This window comes from Cyrtonyx montezumae, unplaced genomic scaffold (genome assembly GCF_038088225.1).
Source record: "Cyrtonyx montezumae isolate F1298 unplaced genomic scaffold, pur_monq_1.0 scaffold_5, whole genome shotgun sequence".
NCBI lineage: Eukaryota > Metazoa > Chordata > Aves > Galliformes > Odontophoridae > Cyrtonyx > Cyrtonyx montezumae.
The window spans coordinates 15,105,797-15,118,755 of NW_027072056.1; the positions used below are offsets into that span (position 1 = coordinate 15,105,797).

The window sequence follows — 12,959 nt, forward strand, 5'->3', positions numbered from 1 at the left end:
GACGACGAACAGATAACAGCAGCGGTGACTGCGCCGCAAACCTCCACCTCCCCCAGCGCGGCGCGCCCGCCGCCCCACGTGGCAGCGCGGCCCCGCGCTCTGCGCATGCGCGCTCCCTCGGACTGCGTTTCCCGGCGCCCCCCGCGAGCACATGGCGCCGCCCTCCCGGCGCCCCCCGCGCGCCGCCGCCGCTCCTTCCGCCCGTGCCGCGGGGCCGGGCTCCGTGCGGCGGCACCGGGGCCGGGCCCCGCTCCGCCCGCGCCATGGCGTCGTGTTCCGACATCCTCCGCAGCGAGTTCCCGGAGCTGGACGGCGAGGTGTTCGCTTACGTGACGGGTGAGCGCCGCTCCTCCTTCGGGAGAGTCCTTCGGGAGAGTCCTCCTTCGGGGGGGGGGGGGCCGCCCGTCGCTCGTGTCGCGATATAGGCGTCGCGCCGCGTGCCCGCAGGGATCCTGCACAGCAGCGGCGCGGACTTCGAGTCGGTGGACGAGCTGGTGGAGGCGGTGGGCGAGCTGCTGCAGGAGGTGTCTCCGGACGGCAAGGACGAGCGGGCGATCCGCGAGGTGTGCCAGCGCCTCTTCAACTGCCTCCAGCTGTAAGCCGCGCACGGCCGCCCCCCGCCCCGCACGGCCGCGGCTCCGGGACCTCCCGACCCCTCCTCTCTCCCGCAGGGACGAGGCCCGGGCGCAGCGCTGCAGCCAGGTGCTGCTGGATGCCCCCATCCAGCTCTCCCAGATCACTGACGGATACGGTGAGCGGCGGCGGCGGGCCGGGGCTCCCCGGGGGTGGGAGGGCTCGATGGGACAGCTCAGCCCCAGCCCCGCGTCCCTGGCTCCTGCTCCCCAGTGCCTCGTCCTGGGACTGAACCGCTGGGACGCACAGAACCTGTCCTTCAGTTCCTTTGACGTTGGTTCCTCCTGTTCTTCAGTCCCCCGTATCTCCTTCTGTCCCCTTCGACCCCCTGTCCCCCAGGAGAGGGGACTCCACCACTCATTCTCTGTCCTCTCACAGATGCCAGCGCGGACATGCTGCCGGGGCTGCTGCTGAAGAGAGGCCAGACATCAGTAAGTGGGGGCTGCGGGCTGTGGGTGAGCTGCTGGGGATGGCCCTCACGTGGGGGTGCAGCTCTGTGCCCTGCTGCGGCCAGGTGGGGCCAAAGGTGGCGATGGAGCACAGGGGTAGAGGGGTGCTGTGCCTTTGCTTCATTGGAGAAGCTCTTGGCCTTGATTGTGTAGAGGTTCAGTGGCAGTTAACAGATAGTAACCGGATGAGCTCTGTTTTCCTTTATCTTGGGTTTCAGTGTGCGGTTAGCCAAGCAGTGGTGCTCAGAGTGCAGCATCTCTACCTTCAGGAAGGACTTTGGCCTCTACAGCATGGCTTTGATCAGTGGTTGTGACGTACAGGAGGGCTTCTTGCCCTGCTCAGTGGGAGCTGAGCTGCAGGCAGCACTTAAATGTGGGGGCAGGTTGTGCTCTGTGTTGGGTGCCCCGAGGCTTGACCATGCAGATACAAAGCCAGGATGGGATGGCAGGAGCCGTGTGAGGGGGGCAGGACATGTTGTGGTGCTCTCTCTCCTTGGGGTATATGTGGAGCTCCTCACACAGAGGCTGAGACCAAATGTGATGCGTGTGTGAATGGGAGCCCTCAGGGAGAGCTGGCGGTGGCTGCTGGCATTGGCACTGGGACTGCTGCTCCTGGGCTCGCTGTCTGGATCTCATGTCTGCAACTCAAAGAGGATCTCCAGAGAAACTGGAGAAGGTTCAGAGGAGGCCTCGGAGGACATGTCCTGCTGGGAGATTCAGGGAGCTCTGTATCGTTTACAGAGTGACTCAAACTGTCTGTAGGGTACTGCGGGTTACAGCCACGGCAACAAGATGCTCTTCAGCCTAGTGTATGGGTCTGTAGTGTGCTCCCATGGCTGAGAGCTGCTAGAAATACCTGGGAGTGCTCTTGGTCAGCCACAGGTATGTGACTTGATGCAGGAGTGAGCTGAGAGCCTGGCCAAGATCGGAGGCCAGGTTCAAACATTGGGCTGCTTCTTGCTTTCAGGTTTAATTAAATGCTTTTTGGCTCTGCCATGACTGATCCACTGCGTAACCTGAGTTAATTCCAAACTGGCTAAAGTTTAACAGGGGAAGGGAAACACTTAGTGGTGCAGGGCTGGGATAGGTGTAGGATGAGTGAAGCACCAGGACAGCTCCAGCTCACAGGATCATAGATGTTGGAAATGGACTCTGGAGATCATCGAGTCCAACCCCCCGAGCATGCCAGTGTCATTGTTGAAGTGCCTTGGCTGACTCAGGTCCCTGAAACCAGAGAAATGGGTCACGGGGAAGAGTTATGGGTTGGGATCAGCCAAACTCTGCTTGCTGAGGCCGAACCGTTGCACACAAGCTGTTCGTTTAGGACTGCATTCCTGAAGTGCCGTGCTGGCCCCGTTAGCTTCTTCGAGTCTGTCCCGGTTGCTCAGTCCTAGCTCCCTTCTGTCCTCCGTTCCTTCCAGACAAGAGGGGCTGACAGCTCTCTTTTCTCTTGGAGTTGGGTTTTTGGGCCTTTTGCTGAAGGTGCTCTCATGCTTGCTTTTGCCCCAGATGGTGAACACCAAGAAACTGGAGAAGGCAGAAGCCAAGCTGAAAGCTAAACAGGACAAGAGGATGGAGCGGGATTTTGTGAAGTCATCCGGCCCTCTGTGAGTACAGCAGTGCCTCCAGCACCCCCAGGCTGCTCTGGCTGGGCTGTGAGCGTACTGAGCTTTCCCACTGAGCACCTTCTCTGCGTTCTGCCTGCTGCAGAGTCCTCGAGGAGGCGACTGCCAGCCAAGCTGCCAGCAAGAAGGAGACCCGCATGGAGTCATCGGGCAAGAACAAGTCGTATGACGTGCGCATCGAGAACTTCGATGTCTCCTTCGGTGAGCGGTGAGTGCGGGTGGGGAGGTGGGACAGACCCTGGCTGGGGCTTCAGACCACAGTGAGGTTCAGATTTGGGAGTGGGTTGGGAATGACAGTGGTCAGGAAGCTGTGTGGGTGCCGCCTCAGTACAGCCGGAAAGATGCTGGGGGCAGGGGGCTGCTGGTTGCCTCTCTCTGTGGGGCAGTCTGAGCAGGTACCTGCCTGTTCCCTCCCTCTAGGGTCCTGCTGGCAGGAGCAGACCTGAACCTGGCGTTTGGACGGCGCTACGGGCTGGTGGGCAGGAATGGGCTGGGGAAGACCACGCTGCTGAAGATGATCGCCACTCGGAGCCTGCGCATTCCCTCTCACATCAGCATCCTCCACGTGGAGCAGGAGGTGGCTGGCGACGAGACGCCAGCCCTGCAGAGCGTGCTGGAGTGTGACACCACTCGTGAGAGCCTGCTAAGGGAGGAAAAGGAGCTGACGGCCAAGGTGAATTCCGGCAGGTGAGATGCTCATCGCTGGGTTTCCAGCCCTTCTGCCACCTCTGCACCATGACTTCTTGCTCGCCTCAGTCCTGCTCGGGGAGATCAGCCTCCCTCAGAGCTCAGGGCCTGACCCCAGTCTGTCCCACACTCTCTGCTCTGTTTTGCTTCCAGGGGAGAAGGTACAGAAGGCGCCAGGCTATCGGAGATCTACGCCAAGCTGGAGGAGATTGAGGCAGACAAGGCCCCGGCAAGGTGAGGCAGCTCTGTGGCACTGCTGTCTGCTGCCACAGCCAGATGTGGTTTGGAGCTCGGAGGAGCGATGCTGTAGCCCTGCAATCCCCTGCGTGGGGGCAGAGGTTCTCCTGCTGCCATTCTCTATTTCTATCACAGCTCTTCTGGGTTAGATGTAGTTGAGCTTCCCCAGAAGCTGGAGGTTTTGTTGGTGGTCTTGCTTCACGCCTCCCCCCTTACAGCACTGTTACTGCTGCTCCACTGAGACTTCCCCAGATTCCTTCTGCCTAGGGAGTATCCCTGAGATGCTGGTGATAGTGAGCTGAAAGCTGCTTGTCAATCTCCTGGGACTGCATGTGGATGCTGTGTTGTACAAGGCTGCTTTTTACAGCCAAATGCTGCTCTGGGGCCTGCAGGGAAGTTTTTCTGCACCAAAGTGGCCTTAAGCTATGTGGCAGAGTGCCCATGGTGACCGTGGGTCTGGGAGCTCTGCAGACAGATGGTTCTGTCCGTGTTCCAGTTCTCTCTGTTTTTTCCCAGGGCATCTGTCATTCTCGCTGGGCTGGGTTTTAACACAAAGATGCAGCAACAGATAACCAAGTAAGGCTCCAGGCATCAAGATTTGAGTGGGTTTGAGTTGTTCTGATTAAACTATAACCCTTCTCTGCAATCTCTTCTCTGCTCAGAGAGTTTTCTGGAGGCTGGAGAATGAGACTGGCCTTAGCCAGAGCCCTTTTTGCCAGGTTGGTGTCCGGGTGTTCACGCCATGCGGTTCACCCTCCTTGCTGTCCATGCTGCAGGGGGCGGGGGGTCTGTCTGGGGGTCCCTGCAGGGTGGGGAGCTCTGTGTGTGGTGAAATGTGCTTTCCTTGACCGTGTGCTCTTTTTGCTTCTGATGACCGTATCTTGGTTTCCTTAGGCCAGACCTCCTTCTGCTGGATGGTAAGTTGATACCACAGGTCCCTCTAACCCTGCTGCTGGGCCTTCCCATGCTGGGCTGGGAAGGCAGCGTGGCCTTTAGCTCCCTGCTCAAAATAGCTCGGTGTGACAGGGCTGTCAGTGCTCCCCAGCAATGGCGTTGGGCCATCCTCACCCGGGAAACCTGCTTGGGCAGCCACTTGGGCTGGCCACTGATCTTTCCCGTGTAAAAAAGCATCACCTAGCCGTCCCAATCCCTCCTGTCCTGACCTCATGCCTTTCTCCTCCCTCAGAGCCGACGAACATGCTGGATGTGAAGGCCATCCTGTGGCTCGAGAACTACCTGCAGGTAGGGGTGGGCGCGGGGCAGAGCTGTGCTGGATGTGCACCAGGGGACGGGGACGTCGTCCCAGGCTGGTGTCCCTCCTCGCTGGGTGGTGGCACTCGGGCTCCCTCAGGTCTCCCTCTCGCTGTCTCCTCCAGACCTGGCAGTCGACCATCCTCGTGGTGTCCCACGACAGGAACTTCCTGAACACGGTGGCCACGGACATCATCCACCTGCACTCGCAGCGGCTGGACATGTACCGTGGGGACTTTGAGAACTTCATGAAGACCAAGGAGGAGCGGCTGAAGAACCAGCAGCGAGAGTATGAGGCACAGCAGCAGTACCGCGAGCACATCCAGGTACTGTGAGAATCAGGCAGGGCTGTGATGCTTCTCCCAGCCTCGCCCCTTTCTCCATGCTCCTCGTGAGGATGTAGTTGCAGGCGTAGCAGTGCTGGGTGGCTGTGGCTGAACGGGCTTTTGTCACTTGTTAGGTTTTCATCGACCGCTTTCGCTACAACGCAAACCGGGCATCCCAAGTGCAGAGCAAGCTCAAGCTGCTGGAGAAGCTGTGAGTGCCCGTCCTGCTGCTCTGCAGGGGTGGGGAGGGGGCAGTGCTGATGGGAAGAGAACAGTGTTCCCAGGTGAACCTGGAGGACCCTGTGTCTGAAGGGATGGGGTGCTTTGGGCTTTGGGTGCTGTGTCTGTGGTCCAGAGGCTTTGTCCAGGATGAGACTGCGGAGCTGAAGTCTGTATGTGGGCTTCTGGTGCGGGGTGAGTGCAAGGCACCTCAGTTATACCGTGGTTTTTCTGTTTGCAGGCCAGAGCTGAAACCTGTGAACAAGGAGTCTGAGGTGATGATGAAGTAAGCATTGCCTGAGCCCTCGTTTCAAAGGGACCTGGCTTCCCTTCTGAGCACAGTTCTGAAGTTCCTGGCCATCTCTCACCTCCTCCTGTCTTCCCAGGTTCCCCGATGGCTTTGAGAAGTTCTCCCCTCCTATCCTGCAGCTGGATGAAGTAGACTTCTATTATGACCCAGATCACTACATCTTCCGTTCCCTGTCCGTCTCTGCTGACCTGGAGTCCCGCATCTGCGTGGTACGTGGGATTGCAGAGTGACAGTGACCTCGGAGATCTCCGCTCCAAGTCCCTGCTCAGAGCAAGGCCGGCTTCGATGGCAGGGGTCCTCGTCCTCGAGCTGTGTGCCTGCAAATGGGGGACTGGGCCAGCTAGTCCTTAGGCTCAAGGATCGGGGGACATGTTCCAGCAGTGCTGCGTGATCATCCACGAGGGCTGAAATTCCCTGAGCCTGCCCCGTCCCCAGGGCAGCTCTGTGGGTTTCGTGCTCTCCAACGCTGCTGATGCTGCTTCTCTAGGTTGGGGAAAACGGAGCTGGCAAGTCGACCATGCTAAAGATCTTAATGGGGGATCTGACACCAGTCAGAGGGATCAGACATGCTCACAGGTACCTGATAGGAAGGGCTGGGGGTGGGAAGAGTGGTGCCTGCTCACCCACTCTTGTGCCCCTTCCTGCAGCTGGGGCTGGGAGTGCTGTGGTTACGGGGCCGGGTGCCACTTCCCCATTTCTTCTCATTCTGCAGAAACCTTAAAATTGGCTATTTCAGCCAGCACCACGTGGATCAGCTGGACTTGAACATCAGCGCTGTAGAGCTGCTGGCCAGGAAGTTCCCAGGTGGGTTTTGGAGATGTGGACAAATCTGGGCCCTCTCTTCAGTCCCTGCCCTCATCACGTTCCGCTCAGTTTTTTCACCTCAAAACTCCCAGTCGAGCACTGCTTCCACGCAGCCACCCCATCCCAAGGCTCTGGGTGCCTGTGTGCCATAGCCACGTCGTGCTGTGCTCCGCAGGGAAGACGGAGGAGGAGTACCGGCACCAGCTGGGGAGCTATGGGGTGTCGGGGGAGCTGGCCGTGCGCCCGGTGGCCAGCCTGTCCGGGGGCCAGAAGAGCCGGGTGGCCTTTGCCCAGATGACCATGTCCTGGTAATTCTCCCCCAGATGCCCTTAGTTTTTGTGTGGCTGCATCCCTGGGGGGTCATCCCACTGGAAGGAAGGGGCAGCCGGAGAGCTGCCCTGTGGATGGAGCCTCATCTTTGGGTCCTTTGTGAGGATGGGGTGGAAGGAGGCAGCGGCTCTGTGCTGCTGCTTTGAGCTCCTGGGGTACGTCCCAGGCCCCCAGCCTGGTGCTCCCAGAGCTGTCCTCTCTTCCAGCCCCAACTTCTACATCCTGGATGAGCCGACCAATCACCTGGACATGGAGACCATCGAGGCGCTGGCGAAGGCGCTGAATAAGTTTCGGGTAAGGTGTCATCCCCCTCATTTTCCTAAAGCTCCTTTCAGCCTCCAGCTGGGGCTTCTCAACCAGACCCCCCCCATAAATGCCCCACTGTGTTCAATCCCTCTTCTCCATCGTGGCAGGGCGGCATCATCCTGGTGTCCCACGACGAGTGCTTCATCCGCCTGGTGTGCCACGAGCTGTGGGTCTGTGAGAACGCCACTGTCACCCGCATCGAGGGCGGCTTCAGCCAGTACAGGGACATCCTGAAGGAGCAGTTCCGCAAGGAGGGATTCCTATAGGGGCGGGGAGGGGGGGCCGCGGTGGCCCCCAGCTGTGCTGCTCTCTGTGCCCTCACCCCGTGCAGGGTGAGGCCGGTGTGGGGCTGTAGGTGCTGCCACTGTGCTGGGACGAGGGACGGCAGCGTGCCCCCCCCACCGCTGTGCCCCACGCTTGGGAGCGTGGGGGGGCAGCCCTGCTCTTTCTCTGCTCACCCCCGTTCCCTATCAGTGGTGTTCCTCTCCCCACCCCCCCCCCCAGCACAAAGTGAGGCCTTCTGCTGCTACAAGTGCCCCCACCTTGCCCCACCCCCTGGACGCGCGGGGTTGGGGCTCGCTTTGCCTTTCTCCCTCCCCACCCCTGGGGCTCCGTACCCCACCATGGGGGGGGGGGGGCCTCGGGGTTGCCAGCGGGCGCGGAGGAGCCTGCGGTGTAAATAAAACCAGAACGCTACGGGAGTGTTTCCCTCGTATCTGTAAGGGGGGGTTACACGGAAGGCGGGGGGGGGGGCGGCACAAGGAAGGGTCTGAGTAGTGGGGGGGGGGGGCCCGGCCCGCACCAGGCACCGCCCCCCCGCCCTCCCCGCCACCAGGTGGGCCCGCCCCTGCGGCCGGGGCGGTGCTGGCGGCCGCGCTCCGACCGGCGGCGGACACCCAGGGACCCTCCGCTCCGCTCCGCTCCGCTCCGCTGCTGCTGCTGCTGCAGGGCCGGCGGCGATGAGCGCCGGTGGGGACGGAGAGCCGCGCTCTGCGGGGAGCAGCCCCGTGCCCAGCCCCGGCTCCCCGGGCAGCGAGGAGGTGAGCGGGGTCCGGGAGGAGTGGGGGGAGGGGGGTCCTTGTTGGAGGGGTGGGGGGGGGGGTTGTGAATGGGGGGAGAGCGGTCCGAGTTGGGGGGGGGATGGCTCAGCGGTGGTTCTTGGAGCGGGGGGAGCGTGTGCGTGTGCGCGGCTCCGGCGTGGCCGTGGGGGGGGAGGGAGCGGGGGGGGCTGCGTGTGTGTGTGCGGGGCCCTGGGGGAGGGGGCTGTGTGTGTGTGCGTGTGGGGGGGGGGAATTGTGTGTGTGTATCGGAGCTCTGTGTGAGTCGGGGGAGCGCTGAGGGAACTGTGTGTGTGTGTACAGGGGCTCTGTGATGGGGGTGGGGGGGAACGTGTGTGTGCGCGAGGCCCAGGAGGGGGGGGGGGAGGGAAGGGTTGGGAGCGCTCTGTGCGCTGGGGGAGTGGGTTCAGTTGCGCGGCGGTGCCGTGTTGGGATGGGGGGGCTGTGGCTGTTGGCCGTGGCGTCCGAGGGGGTGGGAAGAACCCCCCCCCCCCGTTCTTCCCCGCGTGTCCGTGTCCCGGAGCTGCGCGTGTGCGCCCCCGGTGCGGGGGGAGCGGAGGCCCCGGTGCGGGGAGAGGAGGGGGAGGAGGAGGAGGAGGAGGAGGAGGAGGAGGAGAAGAAGGGGTGGGGGGGCCGGGGGCAGCCCGGGAGCGCGGGCGCCATCTTGGGAGCGATCAGGTGTCGGCGGGGACCGGCCGGGCCGGGGCGGTGCGGGGCTGGGGGGGCGGTGGGGGCCGTTCCCGTTCCCGTCCCCCCCGCGCCGCTCCCGGTACGGCGGTGCCGCCCGGGGATGCGGATGGGGGTAGGGGTGGGGACCCTTCTCCCAGAGCGCCGTCCCCCAGACATTGTCTCCCGGGATCCCGGGGCTCCCCCGGCTCTGACTCACGGTTGCTGCGCTGCTGGGCGTGCCCCGCGGTGGGGGCGAAGCGAGCGGAGCCGTGCGTGTCCCGCGGCATTGAGAGGAGGGGTGTGGGGTGGGTGCTGGGGGACCCCATCCGTCCTTCCTTCCATCTGCGAGTGCTGGGGCTCGGTGCGTGGGCAGGGTCTAACCCATCCGTGCCGTTTATCGCAGCCCTTACAGAAGCGCCAGAGAACCGTGGAGGATTTCAACCAGTTCTGCACCTTCGTGTTGGCCTACGCCGGCTACATCCCCTACCCTGATGAGGTGAGCCCCCCGCCTGAGGGCTCCTTCTGGGCAAGTCCCCTCCCTGCACTCACGCCGTCTGTGCTCTGATCTCATGCTGTTGCTGCGTTTTCCTCTCCTGCAGAACGAGCCCTGGAGCCACGGTGGCAGCATGAGCCCCCAGAACAGCACGGGGAGCACGCAGGACAGTGATAGCTGGGCTTCCTCCCACTCCTCTGATATCCACCTCCTGGCAGACGACAGGAGCAGCCGGAGCATGGCCAGGGGTGCTGCGGACAGCAGCCTGCTCCTGGGCTGCCCTGCCTTCCCCACCAGTTTCTATGATGTCCGGCCCCAGCAGATCAAGCGGAAGAAGCCACCGGTGAAAAAACTCATCTTGGAGAAGGAGGTGGAGAAGCTGAGCCCTGGGAAAAGCATTGGGCTGGAGCAGGAGCGGGGTGCGGAGCTGGCTGCACTGGAGGGACAGGTGCCGCCTGGGAAAGAAGAGTTCTTGGAGCCCACCCTCAACCCGGCCGGGGACCCGCAGCCCCACGCCCTCCTGGAGGAGCTGATGAAGGAGGAGAAGGACTGGGTGCATGGGGCACAGGGAGCAGGGAAGCCAGCAGGAGACGATCCACAGCTAAAGGAGCAGGAGCAGTGCTCCGGAGGGAGGAAAAGCCCTGGTTCTTGTAGTACCTTGGACCAAAGCGAAGGGGAAGATGCAAGCAGAGGGAGCTCTCAGCTCAGTGGTGAGTGCCTGAAGGAACAGAGCTTTGCTGTGGTTGGTGCCAGACACCAACTTTCCCTTGGTCAGGGCCAACTGTGCTTGCAGATGGTCCTGGCTTCTCAGAGTGGGCTCTGGGGAGCACCATAGGGGCCTGGGAGAAGTGGAGAGGGGAGGCCTGGGAGCTGGCCTGCTCTTTAGAGACTTTCCTCTATAAGAGAGCACAGTGCAGGCTGGAAACGTGTTGGGGAGGGATGTGTAAACGGTGCCTTACTGATCTGGACTTTCCTTTTTCTCTTTGTCTTTCCCCTTTTGCAACTCCAGCGGATGAATTTGCAGCTGCTCCCAACACCAAAGCAGAAGGTGAGTGAGGGGCTGTCCCAGTGGGACTGGCTGTGGCTGCAGAGGTGATGCTGTGGCCCATGGCGGGGGTCAGGCCACGGCTGTGGGGCAGTTTCTGACCCGTGTCTGTCTCCCCCTGTCCAGATGACGACGCCTGGGATCTGATCACCTGCTTCTGCCTGAAGCCCTTTGCGGGGAGGCCCATGATTGAATGTAACGAGTGCGCTACCTGGATCCACCTCTCTTGTGCCAAGATCCGCAAATCCAACGTGCCTGAGATTTTCATCTGCCAGCGGTGTCGCGACGCCAAGCAGGAGATTCGCCGCTCCAACAGAGCGCGGACGGTGCCCCGCAAGCGCTTCTGTGACTGAGCCAGGGAGGCTGGGGGGGCCCTCTTTACACCTCAGGCTGTAGCCCAGTCTGGCTAGACAATCAGTGCAGTAACGGCAGGGGAAGGGCTGGGCTGTGGTGCCGGGCGCCGTGCTGACCGCGGAGCTCGGTTACTCCAGAGGTGTTGGGGGAGAGGAGCCGTGTGCTAGGTCACTCAGAAACATCTCTGTCCTTGCACAAACCTGGCTCAGTGCCTTCCCCCAGGCCAGCCGAGGAGAACTTAGTCCAAATAGTTTCCATGTGGTGTGGTGGAAGCTTACACTTATCCCAAGATGTGACTCCCATCCTCCTTTATCCTCACTGTTGTCCTTGCCTGAGACCTTCAGGTGGGCTGCGATGGTAAAGCCTGGGTGACCCAAGTTCTCTTCCAGGACACAGACACAGCCCAGACAAGTTTCCTCTGCGTAGTGTACTGCTCTCTAGGACGAGAGGAAGGAATGAATAGTGGCCCTACCGAACCCTGGAGTAGATCAGGCTGCTCCATGTTGGGCATCAGGTATCCATCTCTGGCTTATCAGCCCCTTAGGCTGCACAGGGGACATCCTGCCCTGTCCCGTGGTGCTTCTGGTTTCAGCTGCTGTGCCTGAGACCTCAGGGTAGTCCCATTGGGTGAAGAACTGTGCAGAAAGGGAATCCTGCAGTAGATTGTTAGAAAAGTTGTTCTTTGAGTCCTCTTGGTTCAGATTCTCCAGTTGCACTAATGTCTGTTGTCTGAAAAAGATGTGAGGTTGGTGGTAGGAAACCCAGCTACCCTCAGAGCAAGCAGGGTGTGGGATGGGCAGTGAGAAGCATTCAGGTTGGTTTTCTGTGTCTTCTAGTTTCAAACAATTGAACCTTGTACCCTGCAGCCATCTCCTGCCTGCAGATGGAGCATCTGCATGATGCTGAGACCTGAGCTCGGACAGAGCTGGGTGCCGGGAGGGCTGTGCTGCTGAGTGTGCCCTCCTGTGGAGAAACAGTTTTGTTCTGTTGGCCTTTATTTTCCTTTACACGTAGAGTGAAATCTGATGTCAGGAACGGGCCCTAAGCCCCTTCTGCTATGCAACAGCTGCTCCGGAGGTACAGGACCCACCTCTCAGTTCCAGGTGGAAGGCTTTTCCCCGTTGCCCTTGGTTGTGAGCAGTGTGTGTGCTGTATAGCCCCACGTGCACTGACTGTCCTAATCCCACTTGGCAGCCCCTCCGTAGAGCCTGGCCCGGTGCCTTCTGCACTTTCTGAGCAGGGGACACAGACCCCGCTGCTGTCCTGGTGCCACCTGGCCTGGCCCTGGCACGGTGCTGCTGGAGCAGGGTGTGGGACAGCCCCAACTCGCCCATCCCATCACTAGTTCTTCTAGCTGGGTTCTCTCCTACTTGCACATCTGGTTACTATGGGACCACAGCTGGGGGATGGTGGGAGCAGCCCCCCACCACCACCCGGCAATCCCCAGGCTCGTCCCCGTGCCTCTCCTCCTGTGGAAAGCCTGGGCCCCGAAAGTGCTTTATGTTTTTTATAGTTACTTTGTATTGATATGTAAAATAGCAAATTCTGGTCCTTGCCCTGTGGAGTGTGGCTGGAGTCGTATGTATATAATAAAGTACTTTTGCCATAACGGCGGTGGCTTTGGCACGTTTCTCCCTTTCCTCCCAGGCAGGAGCTGGCTGAGCTGCTGAACATCTGGGTGCAACCCCCCCCCCCATCCATACACACACAACAGCCCAGGAGCAGTTCAACAAATGTTTTATTTGATAGTGAGTCACACAGCAGCAAGAGTGATGCCCACCTCCCTGCTGCACTGCACAGGGCGTGCTGCAGGATCCTGCAGCCCCACCTCCCCGGCGGGCAGCACGTATCCTGCTCTGGTCCCGTTCCTGAGCAGCACAGGATGGCTCAGGAGGAGGGCTGTCCCTGCAGGCTGCTGCTAAGGCACATCGTGATTGAGCTCAAGGTTTGCTCTTGGACTCAGACAAAACTGTCCTGATCGGTTTCCACTCTGGAGTGGAATTAAGGTTTAGTCCTGCAGCGTTAAGGTGCTGAAGGATCCAGTTTTCCCCACAGAGTTCCAGTGCAGATGGATGTGACGTGCTGGCTTCCATCAGACAGTGCCAAGGGCTCGAACCGGTGGGCAGCAAGGAGCACGGGGTGGCAACGGGGGCTGAGCGCTGT

The 12,959-nt window shown here is 61.0% G+C and overlaps 2 protein-coding genes across 2 annotated transcripts; both read left to right on the top strand.

Annotated features, from left to right (window-relative positions):
* The first annotated feature begins 213 nt into the window (after positions 1–213).
* ABCF3 (ATP binding cassette subfamily F member 3) lies at positions 214–7,834 on the top strand. The gene is made up of 21 exons (XM_065748575.1): positions 214–336; positions 448–595; positions 672–751; positions 1,012–1,064; positions 2,592–2,689; positions 2,793–2,915; positions 3,128–3,394; positions 3,548–3,628; positions 4,148–4,207; positions 4,294–4,350; positions 4,526–4,548; positions 4,818–4,873; positions 5,008–5,208; positions 5,343–5,419; positions 5,669–5,713; positions 5,814–5,946; positions 6,225–6,313; positions 6,450–6,541; positions 6,717–6,849; positions 7,078–7,165; positions 7,285–7,834. Exons 1-21 carry the CDS (start codon positions 264–266, stop codon positions 7,441–7,443), a joined length of 2,136 nt encoding a protein of 711 aa, XP_065604647.1. The 5' UTR covers positions 214–263; the 3' UTR covers positions 7,444–7,834.
* Positions 7,835–8,061: 227 nt separating this feature from the next.
* On the top strand, positions 8,062–11,772 carry LOC136056389 (PHD finger protein 13-like). The gene is made up of 5 exons (XM_065748579.1): positions 8,062–8,217; positions 9,308–9,400; positions 9,504–10,107; positions 10,407–10,445; positions 10,569–11,772. The coding sequence occupies exons 1-5, from the start codon at positions 8,137–8,139 to the stop codon at positions 10,793–10,795; spliced, it is 1,044 nt and encodes a 347-aa protein (XP_065604651.1). The 5' UTR covers positions 8,062–8,136; the 3' UTR covers positions 10,796–11,772.
* Positions 11,773–12,959: the final 1,187 nt, after the last annotated feature.